This window comes from Pelmatolapia mariae, linkage group LG12 (assembly GCF_036321145.2).
Source record: "Pelmatolapia mariae isolate MD_Pm_ZW linkage group LG12, Pm_UMD_F_2, whole genome shotgun sequence".
NCBI lineage: Eukaryota > Metazoa > Chordata > Actinopteri > Cichliformes > Cichlidae > Pelmatolapia > Pelmatolapia mariae.
This window is the reverse complement of record NC_086237.1, coordinates 25949545-25973305: the sequence shown is the minus strand read 5'-3', so window position 1 is coordinate 25973305 and position 23761 is coordinate 25949545. Positions and strand designations below refer to the sequence as shown.

The window sequence follows — 23761 nt, the reverse complement described above, 5'->3', positions numbered from 1 at the left end:
TCTAAAAACATGACAGCGTGGTTTCAGTTTGCAAAGTTTTATCTGAACAAACCACATCCAAGACTTCTGGAGCACCGTCCAAGCGAACTGTGTATAAACGAATACACAGAAATCTCAATAAAATGAACCCGATGTGTAAGGAAGATCGGGCCAAAATTCCTCCACAACATCATCAGACTGACAGTTGTACAGAAAATGGTTCTACAGAAGCACAGGGTCTACAATTTGAATGTTTTGTTAAATAATGACAGTGTGATATGTCATGTTGTTCATCTGAGGTTGTACTCACATACTCACTCTTCAATCACATGCCTGCAGTATTGTTGGGTCTTTATCATACAATATAAAGTGCCTTTAAGCAACTGTTGTTGTGTTTGGCAGTATATTAATAAAACAGCATTGAACTGAAGACACTTAGAAACTGATATAGACCAGAAATGTGAATTAAAAAATAAATAAATAAAAACAGAAGTTCAAAGAACACAGTCATTAAAGATTTAGTAAAAAGTGGCATCATCTTTATTCATCTTATAATTTGAAAATGGGGAGTCTACAGCATGGGCACATGGAGAGCAGGAAACTGCAGGGACAATGAGGTTCAATATCCTTTTTTTTTCTCTTCTCCTTCCAACGTTCTAATAAAATGCCAACAAATTTCTAGCTACATTTTTCCCATTTGTGAGGAATAAATCAAAGATTTCAGCTGTTTCATCAGACAACTGCTATATTCACACAAATCCCAACATAAACATCCCAAAAATCCAGTCTGAAAGGGTTAAGTCCCCCACAGTTCTCGAAAATAAAATAAAAAGAATAAGCTTACGTTCTGCATGTTGCACAGAGTGGTAATGTAGTACAACTGGGTGCGAAGGAACCAATATAGACTACAGAAAGCACACCAAACCCACACACGCCGACATGTGCTTACATGTACGCACAAAAGACAGATTTCCACCAAGTCACAAACACACACGCGTCATTTAAAAAAGAAAAAAAAAAAAACAAAAAAACACAAAGCCATCCAAAAAATAAAGGTTATGTTTATTTCTGTGAAAAGTCTGAAGGATAATTTGTTATCTGTGTTAGAAAAAAGCAAGTGTGTATCTGATAAACTAATGGATTACACTCTTAAAAATGCAGAACATCTACATTTTCTCTTATGCACAGGAATGTTGGACATTTATTTCATTAAAAAATACAAAAATAAAATTAAGAAAAAACCAAAAGACACCCACAATCCAGAATAGTCTGAAGGGGATGTGCTGGGAAGGGCAGAGAGGTTGAGGAAGGAGGGGCAATCTCATTCTTCTTCACTTTGAGCCTCCTTGGTCTACAGCAAATGACCAGAGTACTGCTTCACACTGAAATAAAAAGAGTGAGAAAATAAACAACACACACAAGGGCGGGGGAAAAAACAAACAAAAACAAACAAAAAAAAAAAAAAAAAAAAAAAAAAAAAAAAAACGTTGCACATTGCAAGCCAATGGTATTGTAAATATGAGTGGGAGCATGAATGTGGAGTGGAAAGAGACAGCGAATAGGAGAGAGGCAGAGGAAAGAGAGGATGAAGATGTGACTGAAGTGCCTGAAAGAGAATGAGGAAGACGAGGAAAATAGCAGGGTGTGGTTAGCCCTTGTGTCTAAACAGGTGCAGCACACTGAAAGGGAGGAAGGAGAGAAAGGAAGAGGGAGGAAGGGTTAGTTAGCATGGCAACACTACCCTACTCAAGAGAAAGGGCGGCAGGTCTACAGCTGTATTAGCATTCGGGCAGTAGCATCAACAAGGAAGTAGTGTGTATTATACGTGCCTACTGGTTGCCAAGGGAGACAGAAGAGGAGGAGCCTGTGCTATTTGGCAGACTGTGATTTGTTGTCGGTTGCTCTAACTAAAAACAACAAAATCACTAGTCTTCCACACAGCAGCAGCCAGGGGAAGAATCAATCCACTCCCTGCTTCACAGTGAAACGGCTCTGATGGCAAACGGACTGTTTTCTTTTTTCTGCTTTTTTTTTTTTTCATAATAATTTAACAATCATATTTCAGGGGACAGATGTGACAGTCAACGAAATATGCCTATCACATCAACCCTTAAAAAAAACAAAACAAAAAAAATAAACATGTTACGTGATATGTACAACAACTGTTAAGCTTGTCTGTTCCGTCACAGCCATTTCATGTAAGAGGAAGGTTTGTACTAGTTGCACGTTGCATGGGAAGAAAGGAAGGGGGTTAGTGAAGAAAAGACAGCAGGCAACAGAATTTCAGAAACCCAACGAAAAGTGGACTAACAGGATGTAATTTCAATATAACATATTAACAACCTCAACCAAACCTTTCCCCTATTAATGTGAGGTTCAACGAATTGAGGGAAAATTAATCTTTCACACATGAGCAGCTCTTCTCAGTAAACAAGAATGCACTTTCTGAGAGGGTTGCATTATACTTTTAATGATGCAACCCTCACTCATGAGAGGTCAGTTGACCACTGAACAGTTTTGACTGAGGTTTTCTAAAAGTTCAAAACTAACATTACAAGTTACTGAGCCTTATAAACACAACTTGAAGATATAACTACCACTAGCATGCTAGACCAAGAATTTCTAAATCGAAAACAGGATAAAAGTCACTGGCATATACGGAGCCCATGTCAGGACTTGCCTGTTCTGTAGGAGGTATTGGGCATTCTGGATCTGATCCTGGGTGCCAGAAATGGTAATGATTCGGTCCTCAGAACCTTCCAGAGGTTCATCAATCTTGATGGAGGCCCCAGACTCATGGCGGATCTGTTTGATCCGCTGGCCTCCCTTACCAATGATAGAGCCAGCCAACTGTACCGAGTAAAAAAAGAGGGGTGGTGAACGGGGGGGGGGGGGGGGGGGGGGGGCAAAATGGTAAATTACTTTAGGTTCTGGGACTAAAGGTGCATGTAGGTTGACAAATCCAAATTGGAGACGCAAAACACAGAAAAGCTTTACTCAGGAAAAAAAAAAATGAAAATACAGCTTGAAATTATTTTTAGGTAGTGTTTAGTTTTTTAATAAAACCAATAATTAGACATTAAATGACTTGTCTACTGTGGATATTCTGTGGGCAAATTTTAGCTGCTGCACACCTAACAGCAACTCTCACACACACAAAATTAAATGCCACTTAAATGTCATAATGATAATGACAGAGTGCAGATAACATGCTTGGATTGCAATGTACAGTTCCAATCTTTATAATATGGGGCACAGTAGACAAATAAAACAGATCTTCCCTAGGTGTAAGTTTACAGTTCTATATTGTCATTCACTCACATCTTTAGGGATCGTCACTTGTGTGGTAATGACAGGGCCACCCATGTCGTTATAGGAGCCACGACCACCTGATGGCAAGAAGAAGAGGAAAGGTAAGAAAAGGGGGAAAAAAAAAAAAAAGCAATCTTTTCTAATCACGTTGACTGATGAAGTGTAGAGGCTCACCTGACTGGTAGCTATCCCATGAGGAACTGTTATCTGAGCAGAAGAGGAAACAAAAAGAACACTCAGTGATCACCACCAAGACAGGCCAACAGTTGTTCAAATGATCCCCGTTGATACTAAACTTAAACCCATAAGTGGTTACACATGGCAAAGAAATCAAGAAATGTGTTAAATCATATTTAAATCTCTACCTAATCCTTAACATTTGCTGGAAACATGTTTAAAATCAAATGTCATTGCAAACAAATTTCTTTAAAATTCACAATACAGATTTAAATTAACATCCCAAATTCATTAGCTGCAATATCCTTTTAGCCCATTTATATTTATAACATATGAGAAAATTATTGTCACCACACTAAATTATTAAGAATTCTCCAACCTGCACTGTTGATTAAGACGTTAACAGCATTTTAACCACATCCTTGTCACACAATACAGGATGTTTAGCACTTACCATATCCTCCGCCACTCTGTAAGAAACACACAGAAACACAGACCGGTTACATACAGCACAATGAAATCCTTTCATCTTTACATCCCACAGATCGTACGCAAAAATGCACGGATGCTGAAGCTGCAGCATCCATGGAGTAGACTAAACTAAAAGCCACCCAGTATTTCATCCATAATACAGACTCCTCCTCCTTCTCTCCCTCCATCCCCCCTCCCCATCTCTCCTTGCATCTCCATCAGCCCCCATTTTCAGCTGCTATTCAGCTGCTGCTGTCACCAGGGCAACAAGCAATTCAAATAGCTGTTGCTGAGCAACGGCAGGCAGTATCCTGCCAGCTCTCAGAGAGGGAGAGGGAGAACGAGGGAGCGAGACCTTCCAGTCTGTCAACAAAGCATTATTAGTGCTTAGCAACCAACCACGGCCACCCCCTACCTCCCTACCCTTCCAACACCCTCCCTCACTTTACAGGAAAAACAGGCTGGCCGTGAAAAGTACACAGTAAGAGGGCAATTATAGTTGATTATTATGGGGTGTCTCCGGCTGTGGTGATTACGGTCATTTGGTGGGATGGTTTACACCATGCCAAAGCTAGCTTGGATCCATGGCTCATTTGAGTGTATGCACATTCATTTGCACGAGTGACGACGTAATGTCAACTAGAATTACCACCTTGTTATTTTATACTTCCGCCAACCAATCAAATTTCAATTTACATCCATGCCTGCCCAGCCCTGCCCTTCTGTATGTAAAAAGTTATCACTTAACCATTTTATCCTCTTTGGCATTTATGGTCAGTTTCATGGTTACACAGTTACACAATATATAATGAACTGTTTCAAACTGTTTTTGATCTTTTGCTGCCAAAATGGAACCAGTTCATACTCTAGTTCAAACAAACTTGGGCCAAATTTTAAGAAATTCACCTCAATCAGACAGATGTGCAGAAAGAAAACCTAGAAACACATCCCTCTGGTTATGCCAGTTGATCACATGCTGACTTGATAAACCATTATTGTCATGACAGGATAATGGGACAATCACAGCATATTGTGTGGCGATAGGACCAACAAGTATGCTAGGTTGTGGACGCTGGCACCCAATGAGATGCTAGTACCAGAGCCGCATGCATTTAGCAAAGGGTCACTAACCATGCTATCGCTGTAGCGATCCGGTCTGCCTCTTCTGTCACTGGTGATGGAAGGGAGGGGTGGGCAGAAACACAGAGAGAGGGAGATGTGGGTTGGGGTGGAAAGAAATAGAAAAAGCTTAGAAAAATGCTTGACAACATTCCAAAGAAAATTTCTGGTCCAGGTCAAACTGCACACACACGCTGAGCAAGATTACAGTATAAACACATTTCCTCTCAGCCATCTTCCCACACAGTAACAGGAACAGCTCTGACAGTGTTATGGTGAGAGGAGTGACAGGTGGTGGTGATGATGATCAGAGCCAAGGGCTGCTGAATTCCCCCCCCACAACTGAGCTAAAATAAAGAAGACTGAAGAAACACATTTGGATGTACTTTGTACTTTTGCTTTTCTTAAGAACATACATGCACAGATGTTAATATTGTGATAAAAGTCTCAGCATAACTTAATATCATGTAGTGCTTTTGCTACACTCTTTCCCCACATTTTGTTAATAATATCAAAGCTATCTTGACACTAGAAAAAAAGTCTTAGAGATATCATCAACAAGTCTACTGTCAGGGTATCATAATAGCTTTGTTCTTGTTTTGTCATCGCAGAGCTTACATTTTAGAATTTTTAATAGCCCCGCCCATAGTTTGACACCCAACATAATTTTCTTAAATTGGAATAATTTCAGGTTGGATTTAAGAGTCCAAACTGAAGCAAAATTATACATCTCTATATATTAAAAATATTTTTAAATCAAAAGCTGGCATGTGAAAGCATACCCCTTAGCAGGGGCTGTAAGTGACAAGCATCACATCAGCACATGACCCTCACACACCACCACAAAATAACCATCTAATGAGTAGCACAATGAATGGGTTACCAACACAAGAAAGAGCTTGTCATACAGCGTTGCTGTAGTGTCCTACAAAGCACTCCAAATAAATGGGCTGAACATGTGAATCTAGGTTAGGGTACTACAAAACAAACCGTAGTGGATGTAGTATTTAGTAGTTAGCAATACGAAAAAAGAGTAAATCTTTTAGTTTCTCAAAAATGAGCAGAAAAATGTGTAGAGCAGAGGAAACATGTGGGGATACCTTAACAATTAATTTTCATAAACTCCAGACAAATTGTCCATTTCATTTGTGAATGTAAATTTAGGCTTTCAGCAGTAGCGAATCACTCCAAACACAGACCGATGGGCAAAATCCCATTGGCGTTAACATGAAGTGAATTACAGAACATCTACTTATAATGCGACAAATGCAGATAATACAAACCAACTGAAAATCAGAATGTCAAAGTATCCCTGTTGAGATTAGTTAGGAGGTTTAGTCAAAGGTTTAGGGGCAGAAACTTACTTTGACCTCTCATCTGAGCCGCGGTACGAGTCATAGTAACGATCATCTCTGTGGGCAAGATGGAGATGGGGGTCGGCAAAAACAAATAAACGCACAAAAAAAAGATACAAACACACCCAGACAATGATGAGCACATACACTTAATGAAATGATAACCACTCAATAACATACAGAATACTGGACTTAGTTCGTCTTACACAAGACAACTGAACCAAGTTGACCCTAAACAGAATGCATCTGAATGGAAAGAAGGCACCTGAAGAGATTAAGCTCTGTATATGGACATGTAGGAGGAAAATGAGCAAGTGCTCTCGAATATAGAGTTGCTGTTTTTTTAACATGTCGAACTCAAGAAGCGCTAAACAGGAGTAAAAGGACTCAACTTCGAACTCAAATGTTTATATAGTCATTAAGCTCTATAGTATTCAGCAAATCAGTGAATGCTTACAAGATGGGCAATGTATTCGTATTATAACAAACTCACTTAAGTGGGCAAGCCTTGGGACAAGACTGATTTGTGCACAAGAAAAAGCAAAGCAGGAGAGCAAACTGTATGTTATCTGTGCTCATCTCTTACCCTCTGTGTGGGTGTCCCATTGGCATGTTGCGTCCACGGCTACTCCCTCTACCAACCCTACTCGGATGTGGTGGGGGAGGACCTCGGCGGGGGCTCATTTCATCGTAATCTCGACGTGAGGGAGGCATGGGTCCCCGTCCCCCTCTACTTGAGGGCATTCGGTCAAAGCTGCGCTCTCCATGGCTGGACCGGCTACCGCGCATTGGGAAACCTCCCATTGGTCTGCGTCCACCCCCTCTCTCCTCAAACATCATGGTAAAACCACCGTATTCATACGTTTCGTCGTAGAAGTTGGGGTCATAGGGCTGTGTACGGCCCTTTATGGGAGCCTGAAACGGGGAAACAGAACATTCAGGCCTGCCCAGAGTGTCAAATTAATTTACAAGAAAACAGAGGGATCATGTGCAACAATGTTATTATTAGTATTATTATTATTACTATTATATGGTTTAAGTTCTGTGAAATTATCATGGATTTCATATTGAATTAAAACTCCCAACCAAACCTAAGGCAACTTAAAAAAAGAAAAAAGAAAAAAAGATTCCCATATAACAGCAATTTTCAATATATAAATAGCCGCAAAGATTTAAAAAAAAAAAAAAAAAAAAAAAAAAGGGGGGGGGGGCTTAAATAAACTACTCCAGAATAGATAACCTTACTTCAGATATGAGCTCCAGCATAGTCTTGATACACTCCACCACTCTCTCCGTTTTACCACCAACCAGAACTACACGGTCTGTCGACTGGGGACAACACTCCTGAAACAGCTTGATGCTGGTCTTTGTGTTCTGGAGACACACACACACACACGAGCGGACAAAGAAAACAGATGCTCATTTAACAAAATCCCAAGGCCGTCCATTTATTGGGGAAAGACAGATGAACAGAAGATGGCAGTTAAATCAAGTCTATGAATAATATAAAATTTACAAACATAAGAAAAACAAATCTTCATTTTTTGAAGATACCTCACGCAGCTCCTTGATCTTGGCTCCCTTCACTCCAATGATAGAACCGGCCAGGCTTTGGTGGATCAGCAGACGGAGCTCACAGTCAAAATCCATCCCATTGTACTGCTGGTACTGCACGGGACATTTAACGTATTCAAACCATAATACAAATTTTATACATCTCCTGATTGCCAATGGGAACACATGAGCATACTCAACCTAAAATGTAGCTTACACTCTTAGAGGGAAAATTTTTAATATTTATTCCTTTAAAAAACAAAAACAAAAAACAATTAATGGTAGATAGAGGCACATAGAAACAGTGCTATACATAGCCACATCAGACTGCCGACACATGCAATCAGAAAGCCTTTAAACCAGTGAAGTTTGACCTTAAAAACTACATACTGGCAAACACACTCACACCTACAACAAGCATATGAAATTTTCAAAGTATCTCTGCAAAGGAACTCACATTTGCAACTAGTTTTGCAATAACTTAAAATTCAGAGGGGGAAAAATAAATAATTAAATGAAACAGGGGTATTAAAGTGCTCACCTCTTCCAATGTTGGGATAATCTTCAGCAGGATTTCTCCAACAGTTTCAATGTCTGCACTGATGCTCAGGATGCTTTGGAATTCATCCATGCGTAACAATTAGAGGGTGGGGTTGGGGTGCCGGCAAGGCATCCCAGGAGGAAGGGAACAACATTTTAGATTATAGAATTCATACCATCCCCCTTTTTGCCATAGAAAAAAACTGTCAAACACCAAATAATGATTCAATGAGACTAACACAGCTAAATTAAATATTTACGTCCAGTTTTTTTTTTTTTTTCTAAACTTTACATGTTAGGTCAAGGTTGTTTTTGTAACCTCTGTAACTGGCAAAAAGCTGGCACCCAAACAATGCAATGAAAAGGAAAGTCTTTGTCCAGAGAAGGAAAGCAAAGAGACAAAATTAAAAGGACCCAAAGAAAAGTGACTGCATTTGGTGACCACTGAAGAGGGGAGACAAGGGAGGTTTGAGGAGGAACTGGCAGGAATGAGCACCAATGGTGCCAAAGAGAACTCTAAAATCTTAAAGCAGAGTTTGGTGGATGCAAACCACAAACATTTTGACCACAAAGACCCCAAAATTCGCAAAACAGTATGTTTAAAAGCGCAGAGGAAAATCAAATAAATAAACCCATCGCTTTTTTTTTTTTTTTTTTTTAAATTACACGCAACCTTTTTTCTTTAAAAATAAATAAAAATAAATAAATAGTTTGGACAGTCAATTTGTAGTTAAAATGTTGGTGTCTGCACCCACCTAGTGACAGTACAATAAACACTAGTTACTGAGGAGGAAAACTTAAGCACAGTTTTTACATGGGAGCAGAATGTTGGCAGTTGAAGAGTAAAAGAGCAGATTACACCATGGTAAATGAAGTCTGCCACCACTCGAGTTTGCTTTGGTTGCTTTTTAAGGGGATGGGAGAAGCAATAAATATAAAACCAAAGAATGCAAAAATGAGTAGGACAGAGATATCCTGTATTTTCAATGGCTTCAGCAGTCAACCAAGTTCAGATAAAGCAGAAGACAGGAAAGGAAAACAAAACAAAACAAAAAAAAAAAAAACACAACACTTGAATCTCAGCTTGCCTTTTGCGTTTCAGAATGGATGGACTACTGTAGTTTATCAATATAAAAGAAGGGCTTCACAAGGAAGGAATGGGATGATGAAGCAAGTGAGCACATGAAACTAACAAAAATTAAAAATAACACCAGTATATCCACTCTGAAAGGGGGAGGGAAGTGAAAACACGAAAGATAAAGAGGATAGATGATCAATTTAAAACAAACAAACAAAAAAGAAACCACAAAAAACACACGGACATATTGCACAGATTATAGCAAAGATTTAAAAAGATAGTGGCAGAAAAACCCTGACAACACCAGCCTAAGTTTAAATGCTGACGTGACTTTAAAAATGGCATATAAAAGGTTGTTCACATGGCTTTTACTGGATCAACAGGCAGATTTGGACATGAAGGTATTTAGGCATTTTGACTCAGGCTAATATATTGTGTGAACAGGTAGTTTAAAAATACAGTGACTGGACAGAGGCAGGATGACTATTCATCTCTTCTTGTTTATTTGACCTGTAGTCAGGCAGTGAGAGGGAGGAGCTTAGGGACATACCGCTCAGGCCCACTGCTGTCTGGGACTGACACACTGGCTTTGTACTGGGCGTGGCATGGGCAGGGGCCAGGGCCATTCGAGCACAGATGTCAATCAAGTAAGGCGCCCATTTAAGGACAGGGCACGATTATGGGCAGGGCCAACCAGGGTGTCAGGTGGGCGGGCGCAGGAGGGGCCATCCAGAACATGGGCAACAGAGGAGGAAGTGGGCAAAAAAGTAAACAGTAAAATAATAAACAAGGGGAGAGGGAAGAGGGAAGAGGAATACATTTTTAATATACAGGCTCTACACTGTTCAAATGTTACTTTAATTTGATTCTCTCAGAGATTGGTTTGTCAAAGAGAGAAAAGGAGGAAAAGTGACATTGGAAAATGGGTAATGGCATATCATTATCATGAAGAGTTCAATGTTGGGGAATAAACCAGAGACAGTGAGAAAAGAGGGGGACAACAAATTGTTGAGGGCTAGAGAAAGAGTCAATGAAACTGAATGAATTAACAACTGGCCTGTTTGTCTAAACACAAAAAAGAAGGAAAAAAAAAAACGTTAGCTTGAGCAGCAGGTGACCTTACAAACTCAGCACTGTGCTCATAAATTTAAATTAACAGGAGCACCAGTGTTTCCACAACAGCAGTGTGACAATAAATTATCATTGTGAAGAAACAAATGGACATGAAATTAGGCCTTTGTGCCTAGGGATAGTTTAGCTTAGATTATTACATAATGTTTATGTGAGAAGAAAAACAAAACAAAAAACAAAGATAAACACAACCCCAAATGGTTTGTCAGAGGACCTAATGAACAGGAGGCTTATAAACTTTGCTCCAGCTATCCACTGCCTTGTTTACATGGAAGAAAATACCAAAGCTAAATATTTAAATATATTTGAATCGCTATTACTGTAAAAAAAAATTTACAAAACAAAAACTGCTGTCCCATAAGAGAGGCTAGTCAGGTTTTAGAGGCCAGTGGAAAGAGAGAAGGAGATAGAGATAGAAAAACTATAGAATAAAAAATTAAAATCCTAAACAAAATTAAAATTCAGGCTGCATAGAATAGATGTACTCACGTCTGTACGCAGGGCTTTGATGTTTTTGCCACCCTTCCCAATTACAGCTCCTGCATTCTAAAAACACAAAGAACAGATAAGAAGAGTAAATATTAATTATGGTGCTGCAATTAACAGACATTACAATTAAATGTGAGGAGAAGTACTGTATGAATATAATGAAGCCTGGAAATTAATTATTCAAAAGGCATAAATGTAATGAGGAGAACAGAAAGAAAACCATGAAAAAATAAATGTAAAAAAACAAAAAACAAAACGGTCTGAGTAGGAGACATTGTCAGTCTTACTGAAGGGCTACCCACAAGAATGAGACAAAAATATAAATAATCACATAAGGGTTCAACATGAAATGTGAAATGAAAGGGGAGCTGATTTACTTTGCTCTGCAGGAGGATGCGAAGCTCAACCATCTCATCCGAGTTCCTGGAGCGCTTGAATGATTTCTGCTCATCTGCATCCTCAGCGGGGCGCTTACCTGGCAAAAGGAGATAAAAACACAGCATGACAACGCTGCGCCAGCGTGCACGTGCACACACACGCTTCAACAAGATAAATTAAATATTCAGTCGAAAGAGAAAAGTGATTTCAAACTGTTCTCCCATTATAAGCTAAACATATACAAATCTCCCTCTGCACATCTAAGAAAGAAAAGACTTCTTTGAATACACAAACACAATTTTAAACATAGACCAGTGAATATTTAGATCCCTTACTGTAACATAAAAAAGTAATTACTTTAATCTCCAAATACACAGATTTGCCAACCGTGTCCAAAATCTGATGTATTTAAACAACATGCAAAACTTTAAAATAAGGTTTTTACCATTAGTCTCTGTGTTGCTGAATGAAGCCTCTTCTTGCTGATCAATATCTGTCTCCATGGTCTTCTAACAGAAGAATAGAAGAGCCGAACACCTCGATCAGGGATAGAGATGGTAGCAATTGGGAGGGAGAAGCAGAAAACTGGCCCCTGTGAGCTGAGGTTTTTTGTTATCATTGTAAGAGCAAGAAAAAAAAATGAAGAAATTAGACAAATCATCTGAGTAAAGTAGATCGCAGGACTGACATGGAAGAAACTGGCCGATCCCAGAGACTCACCGATATTTATTACGAGAGCAAGGGCGTGTTGAGAGGCGGAACTACCGGAGCAAGAACCAAACAACTCCTGCGACCTGAAAGAGAGGGAGAGGCTAATTTAAAATACTGAAATGATGGCAAATAAATAGAGAGCGCGAGAAGACAGTTCGGTAAGCACCAATGATGGGTTTAAATTCTTATATTTTATCCGAAGTGACCGATAATCAACTAAGACCACTGTTATCAGAATGAACACCGTTGCTAAATGTTATCAGCTGTAATGTGATCACACACGGGGTTTGTTTGGCTGAAGATAGGAGAAACCGCCACAGCTTTATAATCAGGAGTTAAATAGTTAACACTAACATATAATGGCAGACCCAAAAAAATAACTTATTGCTAAAAACAACAAGGCGAGTGTTGTTTTTTTTTAAATATAAGTAATATATACTATATTAACCAACAGCAGCCAATAGATAGTGAACTGGTGACCAAATCGAAAGTAAGCTGGTCCGGTTAAAGCTAACATAGGGACCGTTGCCTAAGCTGCGGTTAGCCGCCGGCGGAGCTAACCAGCCCGCAGTGAAACGCTTCGAGTTCTTGCGCTCACATTGAAATTTAAAACTTCACTACTACTCTGCACCACTTAGCTCTTCAAATGCGAACCGTAACGCGACACGGATCTAACGTGAACGAGTTGCTAAAACATAACCAATCGATCAATACAAAGAGTACACTAAGTCGCGCACGCTAGCAGCTAGCTACTTTCGCCATGTTGCCTTAATTTCGGTTGAGCACAAACGCAGCCGAGCAGAGCGGGCTGCACCAAACAAGCAACACAGTGAACAAATAAACATTAAAGGCGTAGTTCTCATTACAGTAGCCGTGCAGTTCAACAACACAGAAAGCACAAAAATATATCTTCAAAACACAAACCTGCAGCGCAACACCTCGCTCGTTGCCTCTTCCTTCTCCACCGAACCTGGAAATAAAATGATAAGACGACTCACCGTGTGCTGATTGGCTGAACGGAGAGCGACTCAAGCAGGCGATAAATCCGATTGGCTACAACGAACGCCAATCACGAGAACCGAGGCGGTACGTACCAGTCTGTTTCCGGACACCGATCGACTGCTAACAGTGGCCCTTCTAGTTATTCCAGTTTAGAAAGATGCGATTTGCAAGGCTAATGGTCACGTTTTTCCGACACGAGTGTTTGGTTTAAGGCCTTCTGTTGTGAGTAGGGACCTCTGGCGCTGGATGCTTGTGTTCAGGTTTGTTATATAACTAGGCTGGGTTAATCAACTTTGGCGCCTTTCTATCTACTTGTGCAATACTTGATGGACGAGTCTGCCCCCGTGCTTCTCAGGTAACATATACACACCAGCTAAATGGTTATAAACACTTCTATTTGGTAAAGTTTTTCTTACCCGATATCCCTTTCACGCTCCTCAACAGCAGGGCTGGACAATGTTGGGAAAAATATATAATTTTTCTGATATTTTCGCAGTCCCGATTTGATTTGAAATGCATATTCTCAAAGCTGAATTTCATGTTGTTTTTCATACTTTACTTTTAAAAGCACAACTGCATGAAATACCTGCAAAACATAAACATAATTTTGTAAGGTAAGGATTGGCGATGTCAATTTAAAATTAATAAACTGTTCAGTCCTGCAACATCTGTTTACGTCTGCTTAAGATCATCTGCAGGGACAGTGTGGTTACCTTGTTCAAATAACCCAAGAAAACAATCAGATACAATAATATTATGTTCTTGGTATAAAACAGTCTTTTCTAAATGGCTCCAGTGGTTTGAGGGCTTTACAAAGAGACTAGTGTACAAAAAAAGCTCATCCTGCAATCTAGTGAGGGTTAACATTCAACCCTTTACCTTGAATTATTATGAATTTTTTGCCTATTTGGAGTACTCACTTAGAAAAGAAAATAAGATAAACTGCAAGGCCAAATTTAATCTAAGAGGCTTCATTTAAAAACTAACACGTTAAAACACAGCTTAACTATTAATCCGTCATGGGTCACTGGGGACTCAGCTCAGGGATCGTTGTAAATTCAATGTAGAATTTTATCTCTTCTCATATTTTGCACGTACAATACAGTCAAGTTAAAACTACATTAAGTCAAACAAACAAACAAACAAACAAACAAACGGTGCACTACAGATAACTACTGTGTTGCATTTTTTTACCTGACCACCACCAGACACCTCAGCTATACACTTACATATTTTTGCAAATACAGTTTTTATTTATTTAATCTTTTTTTTAGTGTTTACTGTGTAATAGACAGTTACACTACAGTCTTTTTAACCTTTTGTTGTGATTTTGTGTGTTTTTTTTTTCTGCACATGTAATTTTGTTCAGCCAGTGCATCAGTGAATCATTGACTGAATGACAATAAAAATGTGAATGATTAAAACTCTAAATGTGTTATTGAGTAATTAATGAGAAGTGCGACTATGATATGAATACCTGAATTGAAATAATTTGGCTAAAGCAGCTTCAGAATAAGAATGTGGCTAAAGCAGTCTGTATATTCTGACAGAAAGCAGCTGGGAAAGCAGAAGAGAGCCAAATACACTTAGAAGAAGAGATGACTCCAGGGATTCAGGCAGTGGTACGTGCTACCCAAGCATGGCTGCAGTCCTCCTGGCATGTCCAGGTGCCCTTTGCCTGGCTAGAAGCCTGTGTGGAGTGGCTACAAGGAGAGGCAGGAGGAGAAGCTCATCTGTCACAGCAGCAAATCAACCAGCAGGTAGGCAGGATGTGCGACTGTCTCAGTGTACAACTCGATAGACAGAAATCAAATGCTTTGTTTTTGTCAACAAAAGTCTCAGGATTCCTTTCCTACCTGTTTCTGGATATTTCTCCAGAGCTCCAGAAACGCCAGTATAGATTAAGAGGTCTTGTTTTCACTTATTGTCTTATAAGATGTTCGCTCACTTATTATGACATGGGTTAAGTATGGGTCACATGATAGAAGGTGGTCAGGGGGTGGATGGTTACCCCACTTTTTCCTCAAAGATGGTTACTGACTTTGATGTGAACATGTGGATTTGATGTGGTTCATGCACATTTTATCACTCTTGGTAGAATAACCCAGTTTGAGCTGAATAACATCTGTGACACAGCAGTTAGTTTGTGTCTCTTCCTTTTTTGCATTCATGTGAGCCTCATATTTGCAAAATCCTGCACAAATATGCAGCTAGCAGAAGGCAAAACTCAAACAACCCTGGGGCTTATAATCAAGAAACGGAAGCCCAAGACCATACACATTTCTGTCACTGTTAGCTGAGAACAAGGAGCTCATGCTAGAGTAGGTAATAATGAGCAAATGTGGGTGACTGAAGAGTGAAAGGACACATTCTGGTCTGACAAATCCTGGTTTCTGTTACAACAAGCTGATGGCAGCATGAATCCATCCTACTCGGCGTCAGCTGTCACAGCTTGCAGTGGCGTCATGTGGGGAATATTTCCCTGTATTGACGCATCATTTGTATGACACAGTGTACCAAAATATTGTTGTCGAACAGCTGTGCTCTTTTTTGGCCAAAGTTGTCTTTTTTTGTTGTTTTTTTCCACTACATGCTTGGAAGAGGACAAAGTTTCTTGTTTTTTTGTTTTGTTTTGTTTTTTTTCAAGGCACAAATAATCACCTCATGGTTTCAGGAGCATGCCGGTTCATTCAAGTGGTCCTGAGATCTCAACTCTGTAGAGCGCGTTCATATTATAAACAAGAAATAAAATATCTGCAGGCATTGCTAACACTACTGAAGCACTGAATTCATCCAAATCCCTGTGACATTTCTCTCTTACTCTGTTAAATCATTTTTCTGTAGAGTTTCTACTTTTTTTCTGGATCTGAGTCACCGGTATCTGCAGGTAGCTTTAGACCAAAGCTTCCTTTAAAATAAAGGGTTATTTTAACTGTGCGCCATTTAAAATACATATACATGTAACAAAAGAATAAATTATGGGACTGGAAGTGAACATAATAAAGTCCACTCTATGTCTAACTGCTGCTGAATGACAGTAAGTGAACCAAAAATGAATCGCACTGCTTGATGTGGTTTTTCAGGCGCTGGACCAATGGCTGTTAACAGACCTCAGAGACCTGGACTTTCCTGTCCTGCCTGAAGGGCTCGCTGAAGCCCAGAAGACTGAGCTCAGTGGCACCTTCTGCGTCCAGGTACAAACTTTCATGTTACATAGTTCATCCAGTTTCTTTATTTATTCTTGTTGTTGTTGGGGACAGTTCTGGTCATATTTTCAACAAAAATCAAATTAAAAAAAGCGTGTAAAAACAGCAAACAATAGGCTGAGAACAATATGTGTACCAACAGCATAAAACCTAAGCTAAATCACATAAAGGCAAGTCACTCAGCTTTTCACATTGGAAGGGAGTATTTAGGCGTTCCTGCTGCATTTATTTAACTGACGCATAATTTTTGAAAGTAGTCTAAAATTGGAGTTTTTGTGTGTATTGTGTGTACATTTGTTATTGTTGTTATTTTTGCTTTTGTGGCTTTTTTGCGTGCATCGGAGAGGGAAAAAAATTGCAAAGCAAGCTCTTGAGGAAATATAGCGCTTGAGTTAATGGTGATGATTAATTTGGGCTGTGCATGCAGATAACTCACCTTGCTGGTGACACCAACGCTCGGTTGATCATCGTGCACGGAAATGGAAACATGACAAGAGGTCCAACTCTGTTTTAGGTTGACTCATTACTGGACATCAGTCAGCCGGCGTATGGTCAGCTGCAGAAGTGGAGGGGCACAGATTGTGCCAATGACGAGGTGTCTGCAGTCACACAGACCACCCAGAGGCCCTGGGAGGCCAAACCCACCCGTATGCTACTACTGCAGGTCAGAGTCATATGTGAATCATAGTTGCCATAAAAAAAAAATCTCAATTGAGTTACAGTAAAAGCCTTTTTGAATGAATGCCTTTATGTAAATAACAGCAGCGTTAAGCTTAAAAAGCAGGCGTTGAATATGTGATGATGCTAGTTGTCTTCTTTCTAACTAAGACACAAGTTTGGGTCACAAAAGGGAGATCAAAAATTGCAGATTTAAAACTTAAAATTTCATTTTAAAGCTTTGGCTTTTTGCATCATCCAGCATCCTGCGTTTGTCTGTGTCTTAGTAGCTTTTCAGCGTCTCACAGACAAACAGAAAAACATTCATGCACTTCCTGTAGAGACAGAGCTTTAAACTGTGTTGTTAATAGAAAATATTGTCTGGACTCGTCTTGACTGCAGTGGCACGCAGTGTGTCCAGCACTTATCTGTGACCAGACTTTATCTTTGTATGTTTGGTTGAGTGGAATAATTCTGCTTCTCTTCCTGACTGAATCAGAGCGGACGGTACCATCAGTGAGAGCATATGAAAGAGTAAATTACAGGAATATATGAGGCAGACTCTAATTTCCACCATAAGTAATATACTTTTCAGTGTTGTTTTTTCTTTTCTTCAAGAACAGTGCAGGTGTTGCTTAGAAACGTTGCTGTGGCTTTTAATATTATTTTAACTGTTTCTCAGACCATTTTTGAGCAAAGAGTCGTGGGATGGAAAACTTAACGACAGTTATAAATGATGCTGGCATCGCTGCATAAAGCAGGGTTATCAAGCAGATTAGCTTTAACCAGGACAGGACAGCCAGCGTGTATAATCATATTAAAAGAAATAGAAATAACAGTTATTTCCATACTGAATCAGTCTACATGGGTTTTAGAGTCTAAACAACCTACAGTGCTGTGAAAAATTATTATTATTCCCGATTTCTTTTTCTTTTCTTTTTTTTGCATATTTGTCACGCTGGCATGTTTCAGATCATCAAACAATTTTGCATTTTTAAACAATAATAGACAAACATAAACTTAGTAAATATAAATTACTGTTTTAGAACTGTGTGTGAAAAAATAATTGCCCCTAAATGTCATAGCTGGCTGTGACACCTTTGTCACCAAGAACTGCAATCAAGTGTTTGTGATAACTGAGTGAGTTGTTCACATCACTGTGGAGGAATTTTGGCCCCCTCATCTTTTCAGAATTATTATCATTCAGCCACACTGGAGGGTTTTTGAGTATCAATGACCTGTTTAAAGTTATGCTACAGTATCCAGAGTTATTATAAGTCCAGACTTTGACCACGGACACTCCAAAACCTCCTCCTTTCTTTTTTCTTTTTTTTTTTTTGGAGCCATTCAGAGGAGGATTGGCTCACGTGTTTATGATCAAACTGATGGAAGGACATTCTCCTTCAGGATTTTCTGGTAGAGATCAGAATTCATGGTTCAATCATTTACTGCAAATCATCCTGAAGCAGCAAAACAGCCCCAGACCATTACACTACCACCACCATGTTTGACTGCTGGTATGATGTTGTTCTTATGAAATGCAGTGTTAGTTTTACACCAGATGTAACGAGACTCAAACCTTCCACAAAGTTCAACTTTTCTCTCATCAGTCCACAGACCCCCCCCCCCCAAATGTATATGTACATACATCCCAAAATAGATGTTGTTCTGGAGTCTTTTGTGTTCTCCTGGATGAGCTGTCGGTGAGCTCTTAGAGTAATTTTAGCAGACCGTCCACTTCTGGGAAGGTTCACCACTGTTCCATGTTTTCTCCATTTGTGGATAAACTTTAGAAATGGTTTTGTAATCATTTCCAGACTGATGTCAGTGATTTGTTTCTCAGCTGTTCTGAGTTTCTTTAGATTGTGTTAATTTAAATCATTGCTTGATTCAGCAGGTTTGGCAGTAAACCTGGTTGTGGCCAGTCTAGTTGAACTCAGCTTATTTTTAAAATTTTTGGATAGTCTTTTTCCCTTATTTAGTGAAATCGTAAATTAAATTAAATTTACTAATTTACACAAATGCACAAATCATCTACTATGTTTTTTTGTTTTTCAAATTTTCCTTTATGCCTTAATACGTCTACATTCATAAGTAAAGAGCAGTTACAGAGCTGTTAAGTTTTGGCCCAGATATTTCTGTCTAAATCCCAAACCCTCACATATTTATGAAAGCCTCCAGACAACAGCCCACAGGGTCTCAGATTACTGCAGAAAACGAACTGAAAAATTCACACAACTGTCTTTTAATCTGTTTAATTCACACAAAAAGAGAAACACACTTTTATTATAGATTTGCATAAATGTCATCATAATCTTTTTATCATTTACGTGTTTTCTGATCAAACATCTTTGATTGCACAGGTGACAGATGGAGTTCAGAGCCTGGAGGCCATGGAGTATCAGCCGATCCCTGCTCTCAGCGCGGCACTCAGGTTAAGGATTGATCTGTAAAACATGTTACTGCAATATCGTGTCTTTTTACTGCTAGTTATTTGAAAAAATTCAAGGGCACATGTCTGCCTAAAATGAAGTAAAAATCTTCTCCTCCTAACAATATTGCCTCGAGTTTTATAGAAACACAAGTATCCAAGCACAACGAGAAATGGATGAAATGTTGTTGTTATTGTTAATTAAAAATAAGAACTAGACATTTTCCTGAAATGTTGCTGACTCTTGCAGGCCCGGTGCAAAGCTGCAGCTGCAAGGAAAGATAGTTTGCAGACTTGGTGTTTTGCTTTTGGGGCCGTCCAACATCAAAATCCTCGGTGGTGAGGTCGAAGACCTGGTGGACAGAAATAACCAGGTAACCTCTAACGATTTCTTGTACGTTTTGTCTCATTTAAAATAAATATGTTTCTTCTGATTTCTCTTTTCTTGTATGAGTACACCATACACATTCAGTGGCTTATTTTGATACTGTTGTGATAGGGCAGGGTGCTGTGTCGGACACTGGGACTTCCTGAGCAGGAACAGGAAGGAGAGGAGGCTCCAGCACAACAACAAAGTATATGTATTAGAATCTGTGTATCTTCAAAGATCATCCATCATCGGCACAATGTGACACTACATACACTTTATTAGAAATTTAGACATTCTGTCTTATATGGCTTTGCTTTTTTCTTTAATCTAACCTGCCCGTTTTTTGAAATTATACTAACATATATGTTGTTGTTTTTTTCCTTTTTCTTTGTTTTAAGGTAACCAGGAAGTGGACGATCTGGATGTTGATGATGCAGAGCTGTTAGCCAGTCTCGAGGCCCAAGAGGAAGTTGAAATGCTTCAGGTTGAACCTGCCCGAGACAGCGGCTACAGCACGCTGCGTGAGGCTTCCACTCAGTCTTCGAGAAGCTCGTCCATCAGGAGCCTTGTCTCAGCCGCTTCGTCCAGGTGGGTGGTAAACAATGTGATGTCTTGACATTTCGATGCTGCAAAGCCTCACTCTGCACTGTCGTGGAAATATATCATGGCATTTCTAATCACTTTTATCTTCAGGAAAAAAAAACACTTTAAGATGGTTTTAATGCATTCGTCTTACAGCGTCTTCACAAAGTTTTCTAATAAAATGTCTTTACGTCGCTGCGGCCGGTGACGAGAACAACATTCTTAACAAATACGTACTGAAGGCAGTATACCTACAGCAGGAGGAGAAATCACAGGGTAGATTCAAATGTCACAACAATTTCCGTTTTATTTAAAGTTCATCAATTTCCTGAAGAGACAGAAGCTGCTGAGAATAAAGTGGAACGTACACCGGTCATTTTGAGATGGAGAAAAAAGGCAGTTCATATGTCATGATATAAAATGCTAAGCGAGTTGTCCAGGGTACAATTATTTCCAGGAGGAATGAACTGCACAGTCACTAGTTTACACTGGCCTCATTGACTTACACACACAAATAAAATAGTCTCATTTTTATCTGTTATATCGTTTCAATGTTGTGATGATGAATATTCAAGGATAGGATGATGCAAAGTGTTGTCGCTACAGTTTTTTTTAAATTTATGTCTGTGTGAACTTCTTTGTCCAGTCTTCTTTGTATGCTTTGAACAATTAACTGATTAACCCCGATGATTTAAAAGCCCTGTTAACTCAGTCCAACATAATTTGCTGTTGTCTTTCAGAAGTGAACTCTCCACCCGCTCTGACAGAGGTGGCTCGACCCGAAGCAGCAGAAATGGTTTAGACCAGGGTTACCTAAATGATGACGAACACGCGGAAGCTGACCTCTTTGACTCAATCCCCCCCGATGCAGTTCATCAACAGATCCAAGATCACAGCATGGCAGACGAAGACTTTCCTGATGAAGACTTTGACGACCTTCCCCTGGAGGAGTTGGACAGTGTGATTTTCCAGGAAAATGAAAGTGTCCCCACACCATCTGACAGCAGTTACAGAAACACACCACAGAACAGCAGAATAACAGGAAATCCCAACAGAGCAACAAAACCCCAAGCTGCTCTGTTTGAATCATGCACTTTGAGTGGCTCTGGGTCACGACTTGGGTCTATCAACTCCAGATCCAGCGCACAGAAAAGGGACACTAGAGAAGCTTCTGAGCAATTAACCAAGACAACTCCCGAGCTATTTCTTTCTCCAGCAGCTTCAGAGGCAGCACGTGAATTAGATTTGGCTGCTAATGACGAGATTGATTTTGTGGATGAAGATATGGACTGCATTTTGGAAGAGGCAGAAACCAGTGGGAAGACTAGAGAACCAAATGAGATCCCTGTTCAGCATAGGTCTAGTAGAGACACCGAGAGCACTAGCTATGAAACAGAAGCTTCAAGATTGTCCAAACAAAATGCTCGGAGTGGCAGCACACTCCCTCCTGTCACTCTGACCTCTCCACCCTTTACATACTTGTGCTTGCTGGAAAATTTAATGTCCAAACCACTTCTCCACACCATGGAGATCCATGTCAAAGCTTTCATTGTGACTCTTTTGGGAAAACTGAGCAGCAGTAATGGCGTTTGGAGTGTTTCTGCTACAATATCTGACGGGACCGGTTACCTGGACGTGGAGCTGTCCAATGAAGTTTTGACAGGCCTGCTGGGCTTCTCGGTAGCAGAGAAGGGAGCCCTGAAGCGTGACCCGTCCCGGAGAGGTGAGCTGGATGCGGGGATGAGGAGATGCCAGGAAGAGCTTGTGGACATGTGCTGCATTATGACTGTTATTGTTCAACCGGAGGGCAGGAAAGCGGTGGTGACCAAAGTGGTGACCAAAGTGGACCCCGTCAGCGAGAAAATACTCCAGGAGCTCGAGCAGAGGGTGAGCTACGGGAGAAAATAAACATAGTGGTTGAGGGGAAGTGGGCGATAATGAGAAAATTGCAGGCAGCGGAAAAGTATATTGCCCTTAAGCAGAGATAAAAAATTGCCAACAAAACTGTGGCAGATGTAACATCACTCAGTGGCCTTGAAAGTTTTCTTTTCATGTAATGAAACTAATAGTTGCGTTGCGTGGAAGGAAAAAAATCACGCTAGTTTCAGACTAAGGTAGTTATTTTAATTGGTGATCAACCTGCCCTTCTGCTTCAGATTTGGAGAGCAGAAGGTGTGAAATGATGATCAGCATCCCATCTGCTCCATGTGAATGTGACGTTCTGCCATTTGTCGTTGGAGAATTTCATTCATCTATTCATTTTGTTGTTTTCCGCTTAGAATGCGCTGCATTGCTCACAAGCACACTAAACAGATTCAACAAACAAAGGTGGTTATGTGCAAATCAGGTCAGACATCCCGGTTTTCAAGGCCCCGAATTCTGCTTAATGCTGAAAACTACCCGAAGAGCAGGGCGAAATATACGAGAGGAGAGGAGGGAAGTTGGGGGTGGGGTGTTCATCGTCTGATTGTGGTAATGAATTGCCAGCCTTTGCATTCATTCAGTACAACCATTACTTCTTACTGAAAAGTGATTGAATAGCCAAGGGCAATGCGGGTCTTTAATAAACTCCTTCAGAGAAGAATGAGAGGAAAGAAATATAAAGGAGAGGCCATGAGCTTCGATTATTTCTGTTCATTACAGTCTCGTCTGTTTTTGTCTTTTAAGAACACACATACCACAAATTTAATGCATTGTCTGCATTTACTGTATCTTGAACGTTTTTATATATACATTTTTTTTTGTCTTGCGCTCTGTGACTAATAAAAATGTGCACGTCCTTGTTGCTATGCTTATCTTTCCTTTCTGAGCGTTGTGTTTTTTCCAGTTTAGCTGAACAACGTTATAAAGCAGACTGCCTCACAGATACACCGTGTTTCATTTGGTCTGTATCAAACGCAGCTGTTGGATATGCACTGTTTAAGCACACAGTATTTAAAAGTATCTCTAATTACTGCCTGGGCTTCTTTAGAGGAGTCAGAGATCTCGCTTTCAGATGAAACATTTTAAGAATTTTTGCTACATAAATTACACAGTGTCTCTTCTGCCTTGTCTACATTTTCTCTTAGGTGTGATAATGAGCAAAACACAGGCTATTAAAATGTATGTTATATGCTTAGAATTGTGTTTCTGTGGTGGGAGCGCACCTGCATGTATATTGTAGTCTTATGCCACTGTGTGCACTTCCATTCAGGTAGCCAGTCTTGGTTCATTAAGAGC

General features: G+C 39.9%; 2 protein-coding genes across 4 annotated transcripts; one reads left to right on the top strand and one right to left on the bottom strand.

Moving 5' to 3' along the window:
- Positions 1–489: 489 nt before the first annotated feature.
- Positions 490–13270, bottom strand: hnrnpk (heterogeneous nuclear ribonucleoprotein K). Its single transcript, XM_063488879.1, has 17 exons — positions 13219–13270; positions 12304–12377; positions 12029–12182; positions 11583–11680; positions 11206–11262; positions 10136–10179; positions 8509–8581; positions 7968–8081; positions 7659–7787; positions 7000–7328; positions 6423–6470; positions 5071–5110; positions 3923–3938; positions 3466–3498; positions 3301–3368; positions 2660–2829; positions 490–1361 (listed from the first exon to the last, which is right to left on the bottom strand). The coding sequence occupies exons 3-17, from the start codon at positions 12084–12086 to the stop codon at positions 1331–1333; spliced, it is 1308 nt and encodes a 435-aa protein (XP_063344949.1). The 5' UTR covers positions 12087–12182; positions 12304–12377; positions 13219–13270; the 3' UTR covers positions 490–1330.
- A 50-nt stretch (positions 13271–13320) lies between these two features.
- rmi1 (RMI1, RecQ mediated genome instability 1, homolog (S. cerevisiae)) lies at positions 13321–23305 on the top strand. Of its 3 annotated transcripts, none has more exons than XM_063489678.1 (9): positions 13321–13380; positions 14847–15056; positions 16380–16490; positions 17017–17166; positions 19523–19593; positions 19841–19964; positions 20090–20165; positions 20359–20548; positions 21283–23305. In XM_063489678.1, the coding sequence occupies exons 2-9, from the start codon at positions 14895–14897 to the stop codon at positions 22448–22450; spliced, it is 2052 nt and encodes a 683-aa protein (XP_063345748.1). In that variant the 5' UTR covers positions 13321–13380; positions 14847–14894; the 3' UTR covers positions 22451–23305. The 3 variants fall into 3 exon arrangements, with proteins under 3 accessions (XP_063345748.1, XP_063345747.1, XP_063345746.1); XM_063489677.1 differs by lacking the exon at positions 13321–13380 and adding an exon at positions 13406–13556; XM_063489676.1 differs by lacking the exon at positions 13321–13380 and adding an exon at positions 13406–13651.
- The last annotated feature ends 456 nt before the right edge of the window (positions 23306–23761 follow it).